Source organism: Bactrocera oleae, chromosome 4 (assembly GCF_042242935.1).
Source record: "Bactrocera oleae isolate idBacOlea1 chromosome 4, idBacOlea1, whole genome shotgun sequence".
Taxonomy (NCBI): domain Eukaryota; kingdom Metazoa; phylum Arthropoda; class Insecta; order Diptera; family Tephritidae; genus Bactrocera; species Bactrocera oleae.
The window spans coordinates 23,617,387-23,635,592 of record NC_091538.1 but is presented as its reverse complement, the minus strand read 5'-3'; the positions used below and the strand labels follow the sequence as shown (position 1 = coordinate 23,635,592).

The window sequence follows — 18,206 nt, the reverse complement described above, 5'->3', positions numbered from 1 at the left end:
GAACTTAAAACAATGAGAAGGTGCAAATTGAATTTTGTATGATGCTCGATTGGTTGGCTGAAAATTTGAGATCAAGGAGTTCACCACTTTCTGTATAGTTTTGCTGTTATTTAACAGAAATGAGAATTTTTAACAACGTTCTCTGACAAAATACGTATCTACCAATATAAAGAGAAAAATGAAATGAAATGAATGAGAAAACAAGAAATACAAATGCCATTTCACATATGCATGATTATTTTTTGCCATATAAACGATTTTTATGATGAAAATATTATTATTTTGCACAAATGCTACATTGATAAAATGTGAAAGATTATGCAAAAAATGATATTTTACTGTTTTCATAATTTTCTAATTTCAATATTTACAGAATTAATAATTTATGTATGTACATCAATATGTTATATTATATAATATAATAATATATTATCAATTATCAATAAATACATGTGAGCGCACTGCTCTATATGTAAGTATGTATGTACAAATATGCATATGACCGCGCAAAATAAGTAATACATACGCAAATCCACATATATACATATATATGCGTACAAATGTAAGTATGTGAGCCAATAGAAAAAATACAAACATTGTTGTACAAAAACAACAATTGTCTCAAATAGCATCAGCACCAGAAATCAATATGGCAGCCAAATTGACAAATCCTAAATTTGTAGTAAATCACACACCAACAACATTTTCATTCATGAACGCTGGCGCACAAGCAATAAGCTAAGTCGTTTCATTCATAAAAGCAAACGCCTTACACATCTCCCCGAGCATGCGTTTGCCTACAAGCGTCTTTTCGCGACGATGGCAAAAGCTAAAAATCATAAATTGAACAAATTTCTGATATTCCGTCTAGAAAACACATGTAAATATGTCACCCGCAAAAACTACAAACATTGTTTTACAAAAACAACAATCGTCACAAGTCAATATGTCAGCCAAATAGGCGAGGCCCAAATTTATAGTAAATTACACAACAACAACATTTTCATTCATGAACGCAGGCGTACTTTTAACAAGCAACCTCGCTTCATTCATAAAAACAGATACCCTCACATCCCCCCGAGCATGCTTTTGCCTACAAGCGTCTTTTCGCGACGATGGCAAAAGCTAAAAATCATAAATTGAACAAATTTCTGATATTCCCTCTAGAAGGGAAAAGTGACAACCCCTCAAATATGAGTATTAAAATATTTTAGAATAAAAGTGACAACATAGTAAATTTGTCGATTTACAATTCAAGAAACTTTTTAAAGAAAATATTCAATATTCCTCTGATTTATGTATACAGTAAACCCCGGTTAAGTATCACCCCTCCAATCCCTCTTATCTGCCGGTGTCTTGCTGCATCTCACTTTTTTTTTCTTAATTTTTTAAAGAAAACGGCAATTTTTTTTTAAATACATAGAAATAATTTTTTTTGGTACCACTCGCTTAAGTACCACAATCGCTTATGTACTACAAAGCAAAAAAAATCTGAATCTTTGGTTTTGGCACTTAACCGGGATTGACTGTATTTGTCAAAGAATTTACGTAAGTACGTTCGAATTTTTTGTACACACATTGACTTTGCACTTGCCCATATGCGATGTATGTTTGGAAGAGTGTGTATGGCACATCTCGGATTTTCTACCAACAACACAATGTTGTGACGCTTTGTCGTCGCGTCAGTTCTTCCACAACGGAGATTTCACATGAAGTAATGAGTGTACATATCTACATAAAAATACATACAAATGTGTAAACGACATAATATATGTATGTCCTGTTACATATGTTTACACATGCATTTGAAAAGAAAAATTGAAGCATGAATGTGAAATACCGACGGCAAAACACAATTCTGTACTTGCATGACTCCATAATGGTGTCAAGTACAATTAATGAATTATTTTAAGAAATATATCAAAAAACTTTATTAGTAATAATTTAAAAGTATTTAGATATATTTCTCATAATAAAGTAAAAATGAATTAACATAAAATAATTTAAAAAATAATAAATAATAGTTCAATAAAAGGGAATATATTTCAAATGGCATATCAATATGCCCAGTTTTGCTCACATATTATATTCTCTTCAATATTCGTCGGTTGGTTATGTTAAGAGAGCGTATGTGTACAGATTCACCGCTGTTATAAAAGCGAAAAATGTTATTTGTTTCTCGTGCATCTGTGGTGAACTCCTTGATAAATTCCTACAAATTGTTCGCTGTCGAACCTGCACCTTCTCATTGTTTTAAGTTCTCTGGGTGAACTCCTTGATAAATTCCTACAAATTGTTCGCTGTCGAACCTGCACCTTCTCATTGTTTTAAGTTCTCTGGCTGAGCATTGTATGAAAATTATGCTCAGAAGTTGGCATTGATATTACAGCCGCATGTTAGCTTATATTTTTATACGTTTATATGCAATCATATTCATAGATATGAAATTCATTTTCTGAATATCTATGATATCATGAAAAATGTATTACATTTTAATTAAAATATGTTACTTCAAAGGAATATTTGCAGTTGCTTTTTAGATATTGCTTATGTTTGATATTATGAAATGCTTTCATATAAGTACATACATATGTATGCATACATAAGTATATAACACACTAACATAATATCTTAAAAATCTTAATATATTTAAATAGTAATATATGCAAATCACACCTTTCATGATTTAAAGCTTACATCCATATGTATGTACTTATGTAAGTAAAATTCAAATTCAAATCAAGTTATTATCATTTATCAGTAATAATATTTGCGCGCACTACTCTATATGTACATACATATATATGTGCTTATGACATTGCCACACAAATAATGGATACACAAACCTACATTCATATATTCGTACACATGTAAATATGTCACCCGCAAAAACTACAAACATTGTTCTACAAAACCAACAATCGTTACAAGTCAATATGTCAGCCAAATAGGCGAAGGTCAAATTTATAGTAAATCAAACAACAACAACATTTTCATTCATGAACGCAGGCGTACTTTCAACAAGCAACCTCGCTTCATTCATCTCCCCGAGCATGCGTTTGCCTACAAGCGTCTTTTCACGACGATGGCAAAAGCTAAAAATCATAAATTGAACAAATTTCTGATATTCCCTCTAGAAGGGAAAAGTGACAACCCCTCAAATATGAGTATAAAAAAATTTTAGAATAAAAGTCACAACATAGTATATTTGTCGATTTACAATTCAAGAAACTTTTTAAAGAATATATTCAATATTCCTTTAATTTATGTATACAGTAAGCCCCGGGTAAGTATCGCTCCTCCAATCCCTCTTATCTGCTTGTGTCTTACTGCATCTCACGTTTTTTTTCCTTAATTTTTTAAGGAAAACGGTATTTTTTTTTAAATACATAGAAATTTTTTTTTTGGTACCACTCGCTTAAGTACCACAATCGCTTATGTACTACAAAGCACAAAAAATCTGCAACTTTGGTTTTGGCACTCAATCGGGATTGACTGTATTTGTGAAAGAATGTAAATATTCGAATTTTTTGTACACACAACGGCCCGTATATATGCACATGACTCGTTGACTTTGTTTCCATTTACGCATGCCACGTTGTATATGAATAGGGGTTGATTTTGCACTTGCCCATATGCGATATATGTTTGTAAAAGTGTGTATGGTTTCCCATGAACAATGAGTGTACATATTTACATACATATGTTGCATGTAGACAAATTAACAAATAAATTGAAAAACTTTCTGATGTTCCCTCTAGAAGGGAAAAGTTGCAGCCCCGCAAGCCCACAAAATACAGAAAAAAAGTGACAAAAGTGGCAACAAAGCCATTTGTCCATTTAAAATATTTAACAATTCAAAAATATTTTTCGATGGCAAAAATCTCCGTCAATATGTATGCATGTTCATACATAAACATACATATTTACGATAGTTTGTAGGCAAAGCTGTTAGAGCGGCAAGGGAAGCGGTGACAATCGGCGGCCGTTCGTTATTTTTTTTCGGCATAGCTCGGATTTTCTACCAACAACACAATGTTGTGACGCTTTGTCGTCGCGTCAGTCCTTCGACACAGTGACTCTTTGACAAGAAAACAAAAAACATGAGCTACGGCCATTGGTTGTCCGTGGCAACGGAGATTTTGCATGGAACAATGAGTGTACATATTTACATACATATGTTGCATGCAGACAAATAAATAATTATAATGGGTACTTTCATATTTGTTTACATGCACGCATAATTATACATATATATTTGAATAAGAATATTTGCGACCGCTTGGTCTTTTCTTATCAGATTATGTCAAGCAAGAGGTGTACAAAATCAAACCCAGAAATCTGACTGAGCTGAAGCAGTCCATTAAATAGATAATTGAGGCAATCCCGAATTAGGTGTCGCATATGCGTGGTTGAGCATGGAAGAATAATTAATTGTTTAAATAAAATAAAATTTTCTATACAATAAAAAAAATAAATGTAATGCATTGACTAAAAAGAAACTTCTTACGGTTTAATTTTGTAGCACGATTCGTTAGCCACCCTGTATAGGCAGAATATATTCAAATTATATGAAAAGTCGTTTTTTATTAAAATTAGCATTATTTTTCTCAATTAACATTGAAAATGCTCAATTCTGCTATTTTTCAGTCCCCTGATGTTCGGTGGTGAAATACCCTCATCGTTTTCAGTACCCCTTCCAAAAGTGGTGAAATACCCTCATCGTTTTCAGTACCCCTTCGAAACGTGAAATATTTTGCTAATGGCCGCACTGTGAACCTTCTCTATATTTTACATTCTCTGGTATAAGGGAGTAGGGAAAGTCCCATTCACAGTAGTTTCGCCACCTCTGAGGCGTACGTTCACAATAAAACCAACATGGTGGCCATGGTGAGTTAGGGTGGCGAGGGGTTAAAACGGGTTGCGCTTATCAGAAAACGCCTAAGTAATTATTTATAAATATTTGAAATTTTGGATATGAATTGATGTTTAATGATAACAATATATGATATTATACCATGTTGATATAGGTAAATATGCGGCATATTTTAAAGCATTTTAGTTAACTTATTAATGAAAAAACTGAAAATTCAATTCAACTATGAGTGGAAGGGAAGAAATAACTATTGTAACAGAATTTGATATTATATATAAGTAATAATAATTTATATAATCAAAAAAGCAAAACTTATCATTGTCATACAAGTGATAATAATTCATTTAAACAATAAAGCAAAATTAATCATTGTACTTATATTAAGAAATAGTTACTGTGGCGATGTTTTCTCTAATTTAAGTATAGATTCATTTAATCACAAATTTTATTTACGTTTTATATATCAGCAATTAACGGTGGATATATGTACAATAGTTTATTACAACTTTTGACATACAAATTTACCATATTATTATATAGTTCTTAGTTTAGTTTTTAAATATATAGACTTCTAAAATAAATTATTTTTTGAAGTTGCAATATCTTTATAGTATAAAATACGGTAGGCATATCAGGTAGCTGTCTCTGTCTTTCAGCATGTAGCGATTATAATATGTACAATATTTTACCTATAACTCTTTACATAAATAAATTACCATATTGTTATATAGTTTTAAGTTTAGTTTTTAAATATATAGACTCCCAAAATAAATTATTTGTTGAAGTTGCAATATCTTTATAGTATAAAACATGGTATAAGGGTATAAAATACGGTAGATATATTTCTTTTTTAAAAAGTAATTTAAAATTAGCTTGCGCAACACTATTACGCATTGCTCAATAGCAATACTGGCATTTGAATTTATTAACAACTTTTAGTCAAACGGACGGACAAGTTTTTTTGAAGGGTAAGTTGTCTTATTTTAAATGTTTTTGATATAATTATTTTATGGTTTTTTTTTTCATAGAAACAAACAAGTTATTTCGGATCAACAGGTTAGTTTTATTTTCTATAATTCAAATTAAAAGAAAATACTAATGGGAACTTTTTTACACAGCAATATGCCACGCAAGTGCATCAGAAGTTGCAAAGGCTCGTTACGACTTCATAAATTTCCGGGAGTGCGGGAAATGCCCAGGTGAGTAGAGTATTTCATTTTATATGTTTATTTAATATATACTAGCTTTTACCGGTTACGTGGTCTCGGTGTGAAAGCGTAACAAACACACTTACATTCACATTTATATTATAATATTAGTATGGAACTATGGATATGGATATGTATATTTCGATCCCCGTATTCCGGGTTTATAATAAATCATGTAAAAGTGTTTAAGTGGAAAATAGGAAATTTTCGATTTGTATTAAAAAGTTATTGCTCATGTCTCAGAATTTACGATAATTTATTACCTATGCTAATTTTAAAGAAATGCTTCTATTTTGTGATTCAATAATTAATTTTTGACCATATTTCTTCATTTAATACATTTTTCAAAGTTTTTGTCATTAATTTCTATTTGCATTTCAAATTTAAGTTCAAATATTACATACATATACATATGTATATATATTATATAAAATTTTTGGTATGATCAAATTTCAAAATTGCACACTAGGTGTGCGTTTAATAATAAAAATTTAAATTCGAAAAAAATAAATTTAAAATACAAACTATGAGCGATAAATATAATATAAAATTGCAGTAATGGCCAAATATTAATTAATATATTGTAACTGTGTTTTCATAACTTTTCTCCAGAAATGTACCGACATACATTGGGATCGTCTGTTAATTGCCTCCTCTGTGGATTTACTTGTACAATCAGTACCCGTATGTATATTTTTTTATTTATAAATATAGGTGGAAAAATGCTGGATACGATAATAATGTGTTTGCGGTATTTAATTTTTTTCGAACAGTTGGAATCGCTTGGTATTTGAGCGGTGATTTATTTTATTTTTTTTTCTCTTTTACAAATAATTTTTTACTTTTAATATCTTAAATTTTTATGTAAACAATTACCATATTAATTTTTCTATTTATTTAAATAATTTTTTTATGTAATAACATATTTGTTATTTATTTTTACTTTTTAGGCGGATGAAATGGATGCACCTACTTGGTGTATCCGATTTCGAAAGCCCTGATTTGTATGCCTGCGATAGGCATTTCTCGTACCGCTACAAAAATAGCTTAAGGTTATCAAAAGGGGCAGTCCCCGATAAAAATTTGTTAGTGCCAACAGTGAAGGTAGTTTCGGACGGAGGTAGTTTAGATAAAGGCAGTTTTTGCGAATCTGACAAACTGGACAGTCTAAATACGTTAAACACTTTCGGTGACGAGATAGGAGACTGTACTTCGAGCTCATATGAAGTACATGAGGAGCTGTCCCTTCATTACAATGTATTTGAGGAACACTCATATTCCTTACCTTTAGGAAATTTAAACAATGGGGCGAAAAATAGCAATACACAAACAGATGCGTACCTAAGTGAAGGGACACCTAGGAAAAAAAAATTTTGGATGATATTGTTAGCCTTAAAAAAAGGAATAGTACTTTAGAAAGAGAGGTGCAAGAATTAAAAAAACAATTAGGAAAAAAAGAAAAAGAGATTAAGGCCTTAAAAAAACAGTTTGCGTATTGAAAAAAATGAGAATAGGCAAATTGTTGAGCTATGTAGCAAATTGCCTCCACATATTGCTGCATGTGTGAGGAATAGTTTGACAAATAATAACCGTAATCTTCTCGGTAATAGATATGATAGGGAATTGAAAACCATAGCTCTGGGGGTTCACTTCTTATCACCTCTAGCGTATAGATATTTAAAGCCCTATTTTAATTGGCCATCACCAAGAACTTTGACACAGTTTATTCAAAGTTGGCCACGAAGTCCTGGTTGCACGTATAGCAGCATAAAAACTCTGGAACTCCGTAGCCGTGGCTTTACGAGTGACCAGAAATACGTGTCAATATGCTGCGATGAAATGTCTCTGAAGACCCATTTGCAGTATGATAGATATAGGGACTTAATTGTAGGCCTGGAGGATTATGGCGATGAAAATCGTACCTCCAGAATTGCTTCAAGTGTTTTAACACTAATGGTTCAAGGCATAGGTGGGGAGCCTTGGTCTCAACCGTTAGCATATTTTTTTGTGCATAAATCTTGCAAAGGAGATGTTTTGAAACAATATGTTTTTGAAGTTGTGTCCCAACTTCAGGGGATAGGTCTTCACCCCTGCCATTTTGTATGTGACCAAGGGACAAATTTTGTGCATTTTGCCCGGGTTGTAGGAGTGACAGAGGATAGGCCATTTTTCATAGTTAATGGAGAGGAAATCGTATTTTTTTACGATTCTCCTCATCTTATAAAAAGTGCGCGAAATTGTTTGCTTTATTATTTACTACAGGTTTCCTCTGAAAAAAAAATAATTTTAGTTATTATTTATTATTCTATTCACTAATACACACCTGCATATTTTAAATTCTTGTGTGAGCAGTTTTATCCAGAGCAATTAGCATTAAATATGCACTATTTTACGACGTTTGTGTTGCAAATTCTTAAACATTGCCCTCAGTTTCGTTGAATAAGCATTTTCTGCATCCCGTTATTTGACATAGTTGCTTAATTGCACCTTACAATTTTCTGTGAATATTTATTAAGTTACCACAGTAAAAAAAAGGCATAAATATATATCGTAATTATACTGAAATTTGCCAATAATAGTCGCTTTTTTAAGAACATATATTTAAATAAACTTATTTTATTTTGAAAACATATTAAAGTTTTATATATAATCAATATTTTTTGGACAACTTTTTCATAAATTAAGAGAAAATAGCAAAATGCAACCATTTTCCGGTTAAAAGTCGGCCATCTTGGCTATCAATAGAAACTCAACCCCTAGGCGGACTTGACGTTTCTCCATGGACCCCTCTCAGCTGTAGCTTTGTTTACATCCATCAGCTGATTCTTTCTCTACTCCCCCTATACGATGCCTGCACCTTCTCGTTGTTTTAAGTTCTCTGGGCAAACTTGATTCCGATTCTACTCTAAAAGTTTACACAAATCTCTTAAAATAATCGATTTTTTCGCAGTCGACCTGTACTTTCCTAAATCGATCAAACTAGTATCAAGTTCTACTTAGCATAATAATATTGTGACGAACACGGATGATAGAACAAAATCGAATCAACGATTAACTGCCAGAAGCAACTAGTTAGCGAATTCGTAGTTGCCAGAATGTTTTAGAAGCAATGTTTGTGCAGCAAACACAGTTCTAGTTAGAGTGTTGTCGTGATAAGAACAATTAAGACATAAGCAAGAAGTTGTAAGCTCGAATTAGAAATCAAGATAACTGTGTAGCCATTAAATTGGGATTTTATTTAACAATCCAGTGATCGAACTCAAGAGTAAGTTACAGTTAGACGATTAATCGAGAAATCCGTTACAATTGGTGTCAGAAGTGGGATTGTCAAATAAATTCCCAAAGAGAGAATTGATTGGAAATGGCCAAGTTTAACGAACTGAAGATTCCACAACTGAAAAAGGAGCTGCAAAAACGAGGCTTGGCAACAAAGTGAGTAAAGTCCAATTACAGTCGCGGTTAAGAAGAGCCATGGAAGCAAAGAACATTAATGTTGAGGAATATGTCTTTCAATCGGAATTAGAGGAAGAGACGACAAAGAAACAAGAGAAGGAAGTGACTCAATATTCAGTAGAGGTTATTTGTGCTGCGTTGGAATCGTTCTTTGAGGATTTTTCAGCACAGTTGTCAGCATCGAAAGAGCTGGACGTGCATATGTCAGCGCAGGTATCCTCACAGTTGGAAGTGGAGGAAGCGTGTGAACCAGGGTCGTCACAGTATGAAGAGCAAGAAGCTTGTATTCCAGCACAAGCGTCCTTACTGTTGGAAGAGCAAGAAGCGTGTATACCAGCACAGGTGTCCTCACAGGTGGAAGAGCAGGATAAAATTTAACCTGAAACGGATGACTCTTTGCAAGAAGATCCAGAATTGGAAGGTGCATTACATGAAGTGGAGTTGACCCAATGTACAACGATTGGAGAAATAACTACAGGAAGGCCATTCACAAAATCATATTGGGCAGAATGGAGCAGTTTAAAGTTAGTGTATGGCTGCTTGCATCGAGTATGGAAAAACGAAAATGGGCAAACCTTCCGAGTACTAATGGTTGTTCCAAGGGTTGGAATTCTTAATGTACTTAACGTGCAGTACAAATGTCCAAGAGGAGGGCACTTGAGAGACATGAAATCCTTGGAGAATTTGAAGCAAAGGTTTCATTGGACTGGTTGTCAATCAGCTATAGAAAGGATTGCGAAATATGCTGAGAACATTGTAGCTAAAGTATCAAGGTCCAGGAGTCATGGGCAGATGAAACAGCACAATTAGAGTACGCCAGTTGAGAAAATAGGCGTATATGAAGATGGTCCATTCCCCACCAATAAATTAGGAAATAGTCATGTTTTGGTAGTCAAGAACCATTTCAACGAATGGCCACAAGTATACACAATTCCTAACCAATTCCTAAGAGACTGAACCAGTGGCGGAGGCATTCATCAACAAGTGGGTAACGAGATTCGGTGTTCCAATGAAGTTACGTTCTGATCAAGAACGGAATCTCGAGTCAGCTTTAAGTCAAGGGATGTACCAGAAACTGAGTATCCGAAAAACGGATGGAATTAACTCCAAGAAGAAAAGGACGGCTAACGATGTGAGCACCAGCCTAGAAGACGAGAACTGTGTCTGCTGCACAATCCGGCAGCCCTTATATAGTAAATTTTTAACAAAAGTTCGCTACTAGAACATTCTGGCAACTACGAATTCGATGTCTAATTGCTTCTGGCAGTTTATCGTCAATTCTGATTTGTTCTCGTGTTCGCCACACTGCCCTCTACCTAAGTCTGATCGTCCCGATTAGACATATTTGCGGTACCAAACGCTGTAAGCCGTTCCAGATGAACCACCTTCATTTTATTCCTTGGTCTTCCAATGGTCTGTATGCGATACACTACATCATTGAGTCGTTTAATAACCTGGTATGGTCCTTCCCAATTACACTGTAATTTGGGAGACAGCCCTTTCTTTCGTTGTGGGTTATATAACAATACCCAATCGCCTTCAATAAAACCCTCAGAGTTTATTGCCTTGTCGTATTTTGCTTTCATCTTATCGCTCATAATTTTAGTGCGCTGTCTCACCATATCATGTATATCCCTCATCTCGTCTTCTAGGATGCTATTGAATTCCTTAGTATTCCTCCCTCCGTTGGCGTTAATTCCAAATTTTAAATTAATCGGTAGTCGAAGATCATTACCAAAAATTACTCTAGCTGAAGGCTGCCCCGTTGTTTCATGTACAGCAGACCGATAAGCCATCAGGAACAAGGATATATGGGTATCCCAATATTTTTGATACTTGTCCACAACTTTTTTCAAATGTTCTTTCAAAGTTCGATTGAATCGTTCTACCATGCCATCGGACTGCGAATGTAGTGCAGTTGTACGGGTTTTCCGGATACCCAGCTTCTGGCATATCTCCTGTATTACAGCTGATTCAAAATTTCTCCCTTGGTCAGAATGTAATTCTATTGGAACACCATACTTGTATCTCGATACCCAATTGTTGATGAATACATTGTTGCGTATACCTCTGGCCATTTGCTGAAATAGTCCATGACTACCAAAACATATCTGTTTCCTAATTTACTGATAGGAAATGGACCAGCTACATCCATGGCTACTCGCTCAAACGGCGCACCTGAATTGTACTGCTTCATCTGACCATGACTTCTGGACCGCGGCCCTTTAGCAGCAATGCACTCGACACAATTGGCTATCCACTCCGTAACTGATTGACGACAACCAACCCAATAAAATCTTTGTTTTAATTTCTCCAATGTTTTAGTGATACCCATGTGTCCTCCACTTGGACCGTTGCGCAGCTCGTTGAGAACTTCAGGAATTCTTACTTTTGGAACAATCATCAGAACTCGTGAACTTTGCCCATCTTCGCTTTCCCATACGCGATGCAAGCAGCTAGACACTAACTTCAAACTATTCCATTATGCCCAATAAGCCTTTGCGACTGGGCTTTCTGCAGCTATTTCTTGTCTCGTTGGACGTTTATTCATCTCCAATCCGTGTATTACAATTTTCAAATCTGGATCGCTTTGCTGACATTTCCGTAGTTCTCCGGATCCCAGTCTGATGTTATAGTCATTAATCTATAATGTCTTCTTTGGCCTCAGCTTTTCGTTTCCGTCCAACTGGATTATTGGACTTGTTACAGTTGCGTGCAATATGACCACTTTTTCCGCAGTTGAAGCATTTAAGCACACCATCATTTTTCTTATGCGCTTCCGTAGATTTTCCAGTGCTTTCTGCATGTTGTCAATTTTTTCAAGTAATTGGTTCACCCAAGTGAGTTCCTCTATTTCTACTTTGTAAGCTTTAAAAGTTTGATTGAAAAGCAGAGATGCAGTTTTCTGTGTCAGAGCATACGAAACTGTTTCTGCAAACATTAACTTTGGACATGCTAATACAGCCAAGCATGTATTGTTATCTCGTATTCCATTGACGAAAGTCTGAATTTTCGTATCCTCGATGTATTCTTTGGATTTATGTGCATAAGCTAAGTGAGCTAACTTCTCAATCTCTGTAGAAAACTCCTGCAGAGACTCATTGGCTTTCTGGCGGCGATTTCGCACCTCCATTTGAAAGATCTGCTTCCTGTGCTCACTACCATACCGTCTTTCTAATGCATCCATCAACATTTCATAGCTACTCGTCTCGCAGTTTGGAATGGTCTGTAATATCTCCGCTGCAGATCCTTTTAATGCTGAAGATGCCGTCTTTTCGAATTGAAGCTTAAAAACGTGGAACGGATCAGTGCCATCAAAGGATGAAGGTTTTACCTTGGCAGAAGCTGTTGACACAAATGGCCTATTTAATTGTAGCTCGCGGAGACGATCTTTTGATTCATCCATTTCAGTTTTAATTCTATCCCGCTCTTCCGAAACCTGTGAGAACACTTCTGCTATTTGTGAGGTACCCTGTGCTGATATACGTGCATCTTGCGCTGCGAACTACTCTTCCAACCGCGTTTTTAACGAGGACAATTGGGATTGTTGTGTCAACATTTGTGATTACACCTCTGCTATTTGTTGGGTTATACGTGCATCCTGCTCTTTAAATTGTGTCGACATTTGCGTTGACATTTGAGACCTCTCTTTCCCCATCTGCGATATTGCAGCAAAAATCATGTTTATGTCCACAATCTTTGACGAGCATTGAGCCTCTTCCTTTTCTTCTATCTTTGTTGTCTTTTCCTCTAATTCCGATTGAAAGACATATTCCTCAACATTATTGTTCTTTGCTTCCATGGCTCTTCTTAACCGCGACTGTAATTTTGATTTTACTCACTTTGTGTGTCATAAAAATATATACATATAATATTTATTTATTTCCAGTACTTATTAGTTATATTATTACAACTAAATATTATTTTTTCAATATATTTATTACAATGGCACCTAGCGCTATGTGGGTTTATTTTAAAGAATTAAATAGTGGATCTAATGTCCAGTGTAATAAATGTGCGAAGCAGCTGAAATACATACGGTACGACTAGTTTGATTGAACATCTGAATAAAACAAACACAATTGGTTTAACTGTTACTAATTATAATCACACAAGAACGAGTGAAAAAAACAGTGTTCATAATTATTTTTGTGTTTTATTCAGGGGTGTTGTAGAATCTGATAGTTGTCGGAATCAGAATTGAAACCGATAAAAATATGTAGGAGGTGTCATGAATTTAAATAGGGAAAACTTTAGTATAACGTCCCAGGTTTTCGGGGATAAAATGGGTATGGGCGGATAGAGGAGATCCTCCATATCAAGAATATATATAGATATAGCCGCGGGAAACCTATAGTTTAGTTTGTAGTATATATTGAAGAAAAACTATTTTTGCAGCATCTAATATAAAAAAAATTTCTAAAAACGAATTAGTCAAGTGTTAGTGGATATAAAAGTGAAAAATATAAGTGTATAATTCATTTTAAATCGCAAAAATACGTACTTTAGTACGTAATAATAGTTGAAATTTTCAACTTTAAACGTAAATATCTCGAAAACTATAAGTTTCCCGTGGCTATATCTATATATGTTCTTGATCTGGAGGATCTCCTCTATCCGTCCATACCCATTTTATCCCCGAAAGCCTGGGACGTTATTTTAAAGCCGACCCTTTAAATATTGTGACGAACACGGATGATGGAACAAAATCGAATCGACGATAAATTGTCAGAAGCAACTAGTTAGCGAATTCGTAGTTGCCAGAATGTTCTAGAAGCAATGTTTTATTGAAAATCTACTATATAAGGGCTGCCGGACTGTGCAGCACACACAGTTCACAGAGTGTTGTCGTGTTAAGAGCAATTAAGACCTAAGCAAGAAGTTGTAAGCTCAAATAACAAGCACTAAGTGTTATGTTGTTGGAATTAGAAATATAGATAATACTATGTTCGCACCGAATTGAAATCCTCTTGAAAACACAATTTGTGGATTGTGGAACCAAAGTCGTTCTGACCGACATTGTGTGTTTTCGAAAAGTTTTCATTGACAGTTCACACATCTATTTGTTTACATTTGTTGTGTACTGTGACAGTCATAGCTTAAACAATTTTGTCAGCGGGCAGAACAAAGTTTCTATCATTTTCTTAAGAGCCTTGTGTAAAAACTGATGTAAACAAACGTATGTGTGTGAGTTTGCATCTCTTTTTAGCACATGGGTATTCAAAATTGATTCTCTATATATCTATACTGATCACTCTCTTGTCTTTTTCTGAGTTATTGCTGACCATAAGTCCGTCATAGTTGAAAATTGTCAGTTATGATTGAAAGAAGTGAAAAATTCTTTTGCGCAGTAGATAATATAATTTTTATTTCTTTAATAAATTTCAAACTTTTAATCAAAATTAGTTATAATAATATACTTAAATAAAAAAGGAATGCAACAAAAAATTTAATAAAATATGAATATATAAAAATTAATTTTCACTTGATGCCATCTCCTCCTCTTAATAGCTCTGCGTACGTCTTTCTCCAATCAGTGGATAGTTCCGAATTTAAAAATGCAACTGTAAGTTAACAGTACTGACATATGAAATGTGAGTGTATTGGTGAACCCATCAGCAGTTTCTTGTAGCGTACGTTTAGGCCAATTATGGAATGTAAACAAATTGTCAACTGACATTTAAGGCTGGCAAAATATGTCTTCTAATAATATCGATTAAACTAGAGCAGGCACCGATTATATTGAGTGGAATGTAAGTTTAAATGTTCAACGGGTTTTCAGCGAAACTGTGTTTTCGTTTGACAGATTTTGTATAGATAAAAACACAAGTTTTCGCGTGAAAACCTCTTTTGTCTATGAAAACACGAGTTTTGTGTCGATGCGAACATAGTATAAGTGTATATCCATTTAATTTCGACTTTTATTTAACAATCCAGTGATCGAACTCAAGAGTCGAGAAACCCGTTACACTATTATTGGTTTGACGTTCGAAACATAACTTGTATCGGTTTTGGGTGCCGCTGAAACCAATTTTATCGGTTTTGTTATCAGAAACAAAGTAACGGGATATTTCGCTGACAGATTTAAAATGTGAGTTAAGAAATAAATTTATATTATTATTACGGTTATTGTTGTGATTTTATAAAGAAAATTTTTAACAGTAAAAAGTATTGATAGTATTAATTAGAATCGAAATTGGATCGGAATTAAGAATTGATTTTAATCAAATGTTTCATGATGTCAGAAATTATGAAATGTCAGCGCCCGATGTTCTATGTTTTGTTACGTAAACTGCAATTTAGCAAAGTGATATTCAAAACATAAATTTAAAAAAAACGTGACAAATAGCAATTATATAACTTTATATGTATATGTGTGGTTAGTATTTTAATGTTATTGGATGCATTTGTAAATATCAATGCACATACTTAATTTTTGAATTAGTAAATAATCATTATGCAAAAATTATTTAAGCCTTAAGATATGTAACCTATTTTTTTCCAAAAAATACATTTGTCGAAAAAAGTAAATTTCTACTGTTTTCATTCTCTACATAAATTTTTGTTGTAACTTATTTTAAGGATTGAGTCATGTTCTTATTATACATTTATCAACTAACTTACTGAAGGGTGGTTAAACTGCCATAAGCATATGTAACATGGATGTATGTATTAACTTAGATACAGTACAAATACATTTTAATAAAATTGATCATATGTAACGGATTTTTCGATAAATTGCCTACCTTGTAACTCACTCTTGAGTTCGATCACTGGATTGTTAAATAAAAGTTCCAATATACACTTATCTTTGTTTCTAAACCAAACAACTTACCGCTTTATACTATGTTCGCACCGACACAAAATTCGTGTTTTCATAGACAAAGGAGGTTTTCACGCGAAAACTTGTGTTTTCATCTATACAAAATCTGCCAAACGAAAACACAGTTTCGCTGAAAACCCGTTGAACATTTAAACTTACATTCCACTCATTATAAACGGTGCCTGCTCTAGTTTAATCGATATTATTAGAAGACATATTTTGCCAGCCTTAAATGTCAGTTGACAATTTGTTTACATTCCATAATTGGCCTAAACGTACCCTACAAGAAACTGCTGGTGGGTTCACCAATACACTCACGTTATATATGTCAGTACTGTTAACTTACAGTTGCATTTTTAAATTCAGAGCTATCCACTGATTGGAGAAAGACGTACGCAGAGCTATTAAGAGGAGGAGATGGCATCAAGTGAAAATTAATTTTTATATATTCATATTTTATTATATTTTTTGTTGCATTCCTTTTTATATTTAAGTATATTATTATAACTAATTTTGATTAAAAGTTTGAAATTTATTAAAGAAATAAAAATTATATTATCTACTGCGCAAAAGAATTTTTCACTTCTGATAGCGTTTCAGTCATAACTGACAATGTTCAGCTATGACTGATTTATGGTCAGCAATGACTCAGAAAAAACAAAACAAACAAACAAAAAGAAAACAAGGCTCTTAAGAAAATGATAGAAACTTTGTTCTGCGCGCTGACAAAATTTTTTCAGCTATGACTGACATATTTCCCATCAGATGACCGTCACTGTTCTTGTAGGGTACATAACAGATGTAAACAAATAGAATAGAATGAACTGTCAATGAAAACTCATCGAAAACACACAATGTCGGTCAGAACGACTTTGGTTCCACAATCCATAAATTGTGTTATCAAGAGGATTTCAATTCGGTGCGAACATAGTATTATATTATTGATCGATGATTTTTTTCTATCATCCGTGTTCGTCACAATATCATACTATTCATTATATTGTTAAAATATTTGTTTTGTGAAATTTTTGGTAGTACCACCCGAGGGTCGGCTTTAGAATAACGTCCCACGCTTTCGGGGATAAAATGGGTATGGGCGGATAGAGGAGATCCTCCAGATCAAGAATATATATAGATATAGCCGCGGGAAAAATATCGTTTTCGAGATATTTCGGTTTAAAGTTCAAAATTTCGACTATTTAAAGTACGTATTTTTTCGTTATAGAATGAATTATACACTTATAATTTTAACGCCCATACCCATTTTATCCCCGAAAGCGTGGGACGTTATACTAAAGTTTTCCCCCACCCGATTTACACGTTAGGACTACAGAAAATATCGGTTAAAGTTTGATAGTTTATGCGAAACTTAACAGAAAGTTGACGGGTAATTTTGATTTGGTGCACCCAATTTATAGGGTAGCTGTCTCCATTATTAACAAAAGAAAGGGATGAACGATCTCACACGTAAATAAGAGTTTCAGTTAGATTTGTGAATTGGCTCTTTGAAACTCATAGTAAGTTTAACAGAAATCTCTGGTAGCGCTGTCGGGTATATACCCGGTGACTTAACCGAAAGTTGGCTTGCAGAGTTTGACATTTCTAATACCTTTATTGGTTGTACAAAATTTGGAGATGATCAGTAAAAGTAGTTTCGGCGTGAAAACTTAATAAACAAGCTTACACTCATATATATATATATGTAAAGATAGAGATATTTGTGTGCCCTAGAATAAGACTTTGGAAAAAGGGAGGTGTGTTGTGGAGGCAATTAGTAATATTCTAGAGTTGCTATAATGGTCGTTAGTATCCACACTGCGATCCACCTTGGTTCGCGTTGAATGTG

General features: G+C 34.0%; 1 protein-coding gene and 1 pseudogene across 1 annotated transcript; one reads left to right on the top strand and one right to left on the bottom strand.

The window, feature by feature from the left end:
- The first annotated feature begins 6,824 nt into the window (after positions 1-6,824).
- Positions 6,825-9,915, top strand: LOC138856929 (uncharacterized). The gene is made up of 4 exons (XM_070107919.1): positions 6,825-6,835; positions 7,035-7,421; positions 7,572-8,311; positions 9,608-9,915. Exons 1-4 carry the CDS (start codon positions 6,825-6,827, stop codon positions 9,913-9,915), a joined length of 1,446 nt encoding a protein of 481 aa, XP_069964020.1.
- Positions 9,916-10,853: 938 nt separating this feature from the next.
- The window catches only part of LOC138856927 (uncharacterized protein PF3D7_1120000-like), a 191,756-nt pseudogene continuing 184,403 nt past the window's right edge, over positions 10,854-18,206 (bottom strand).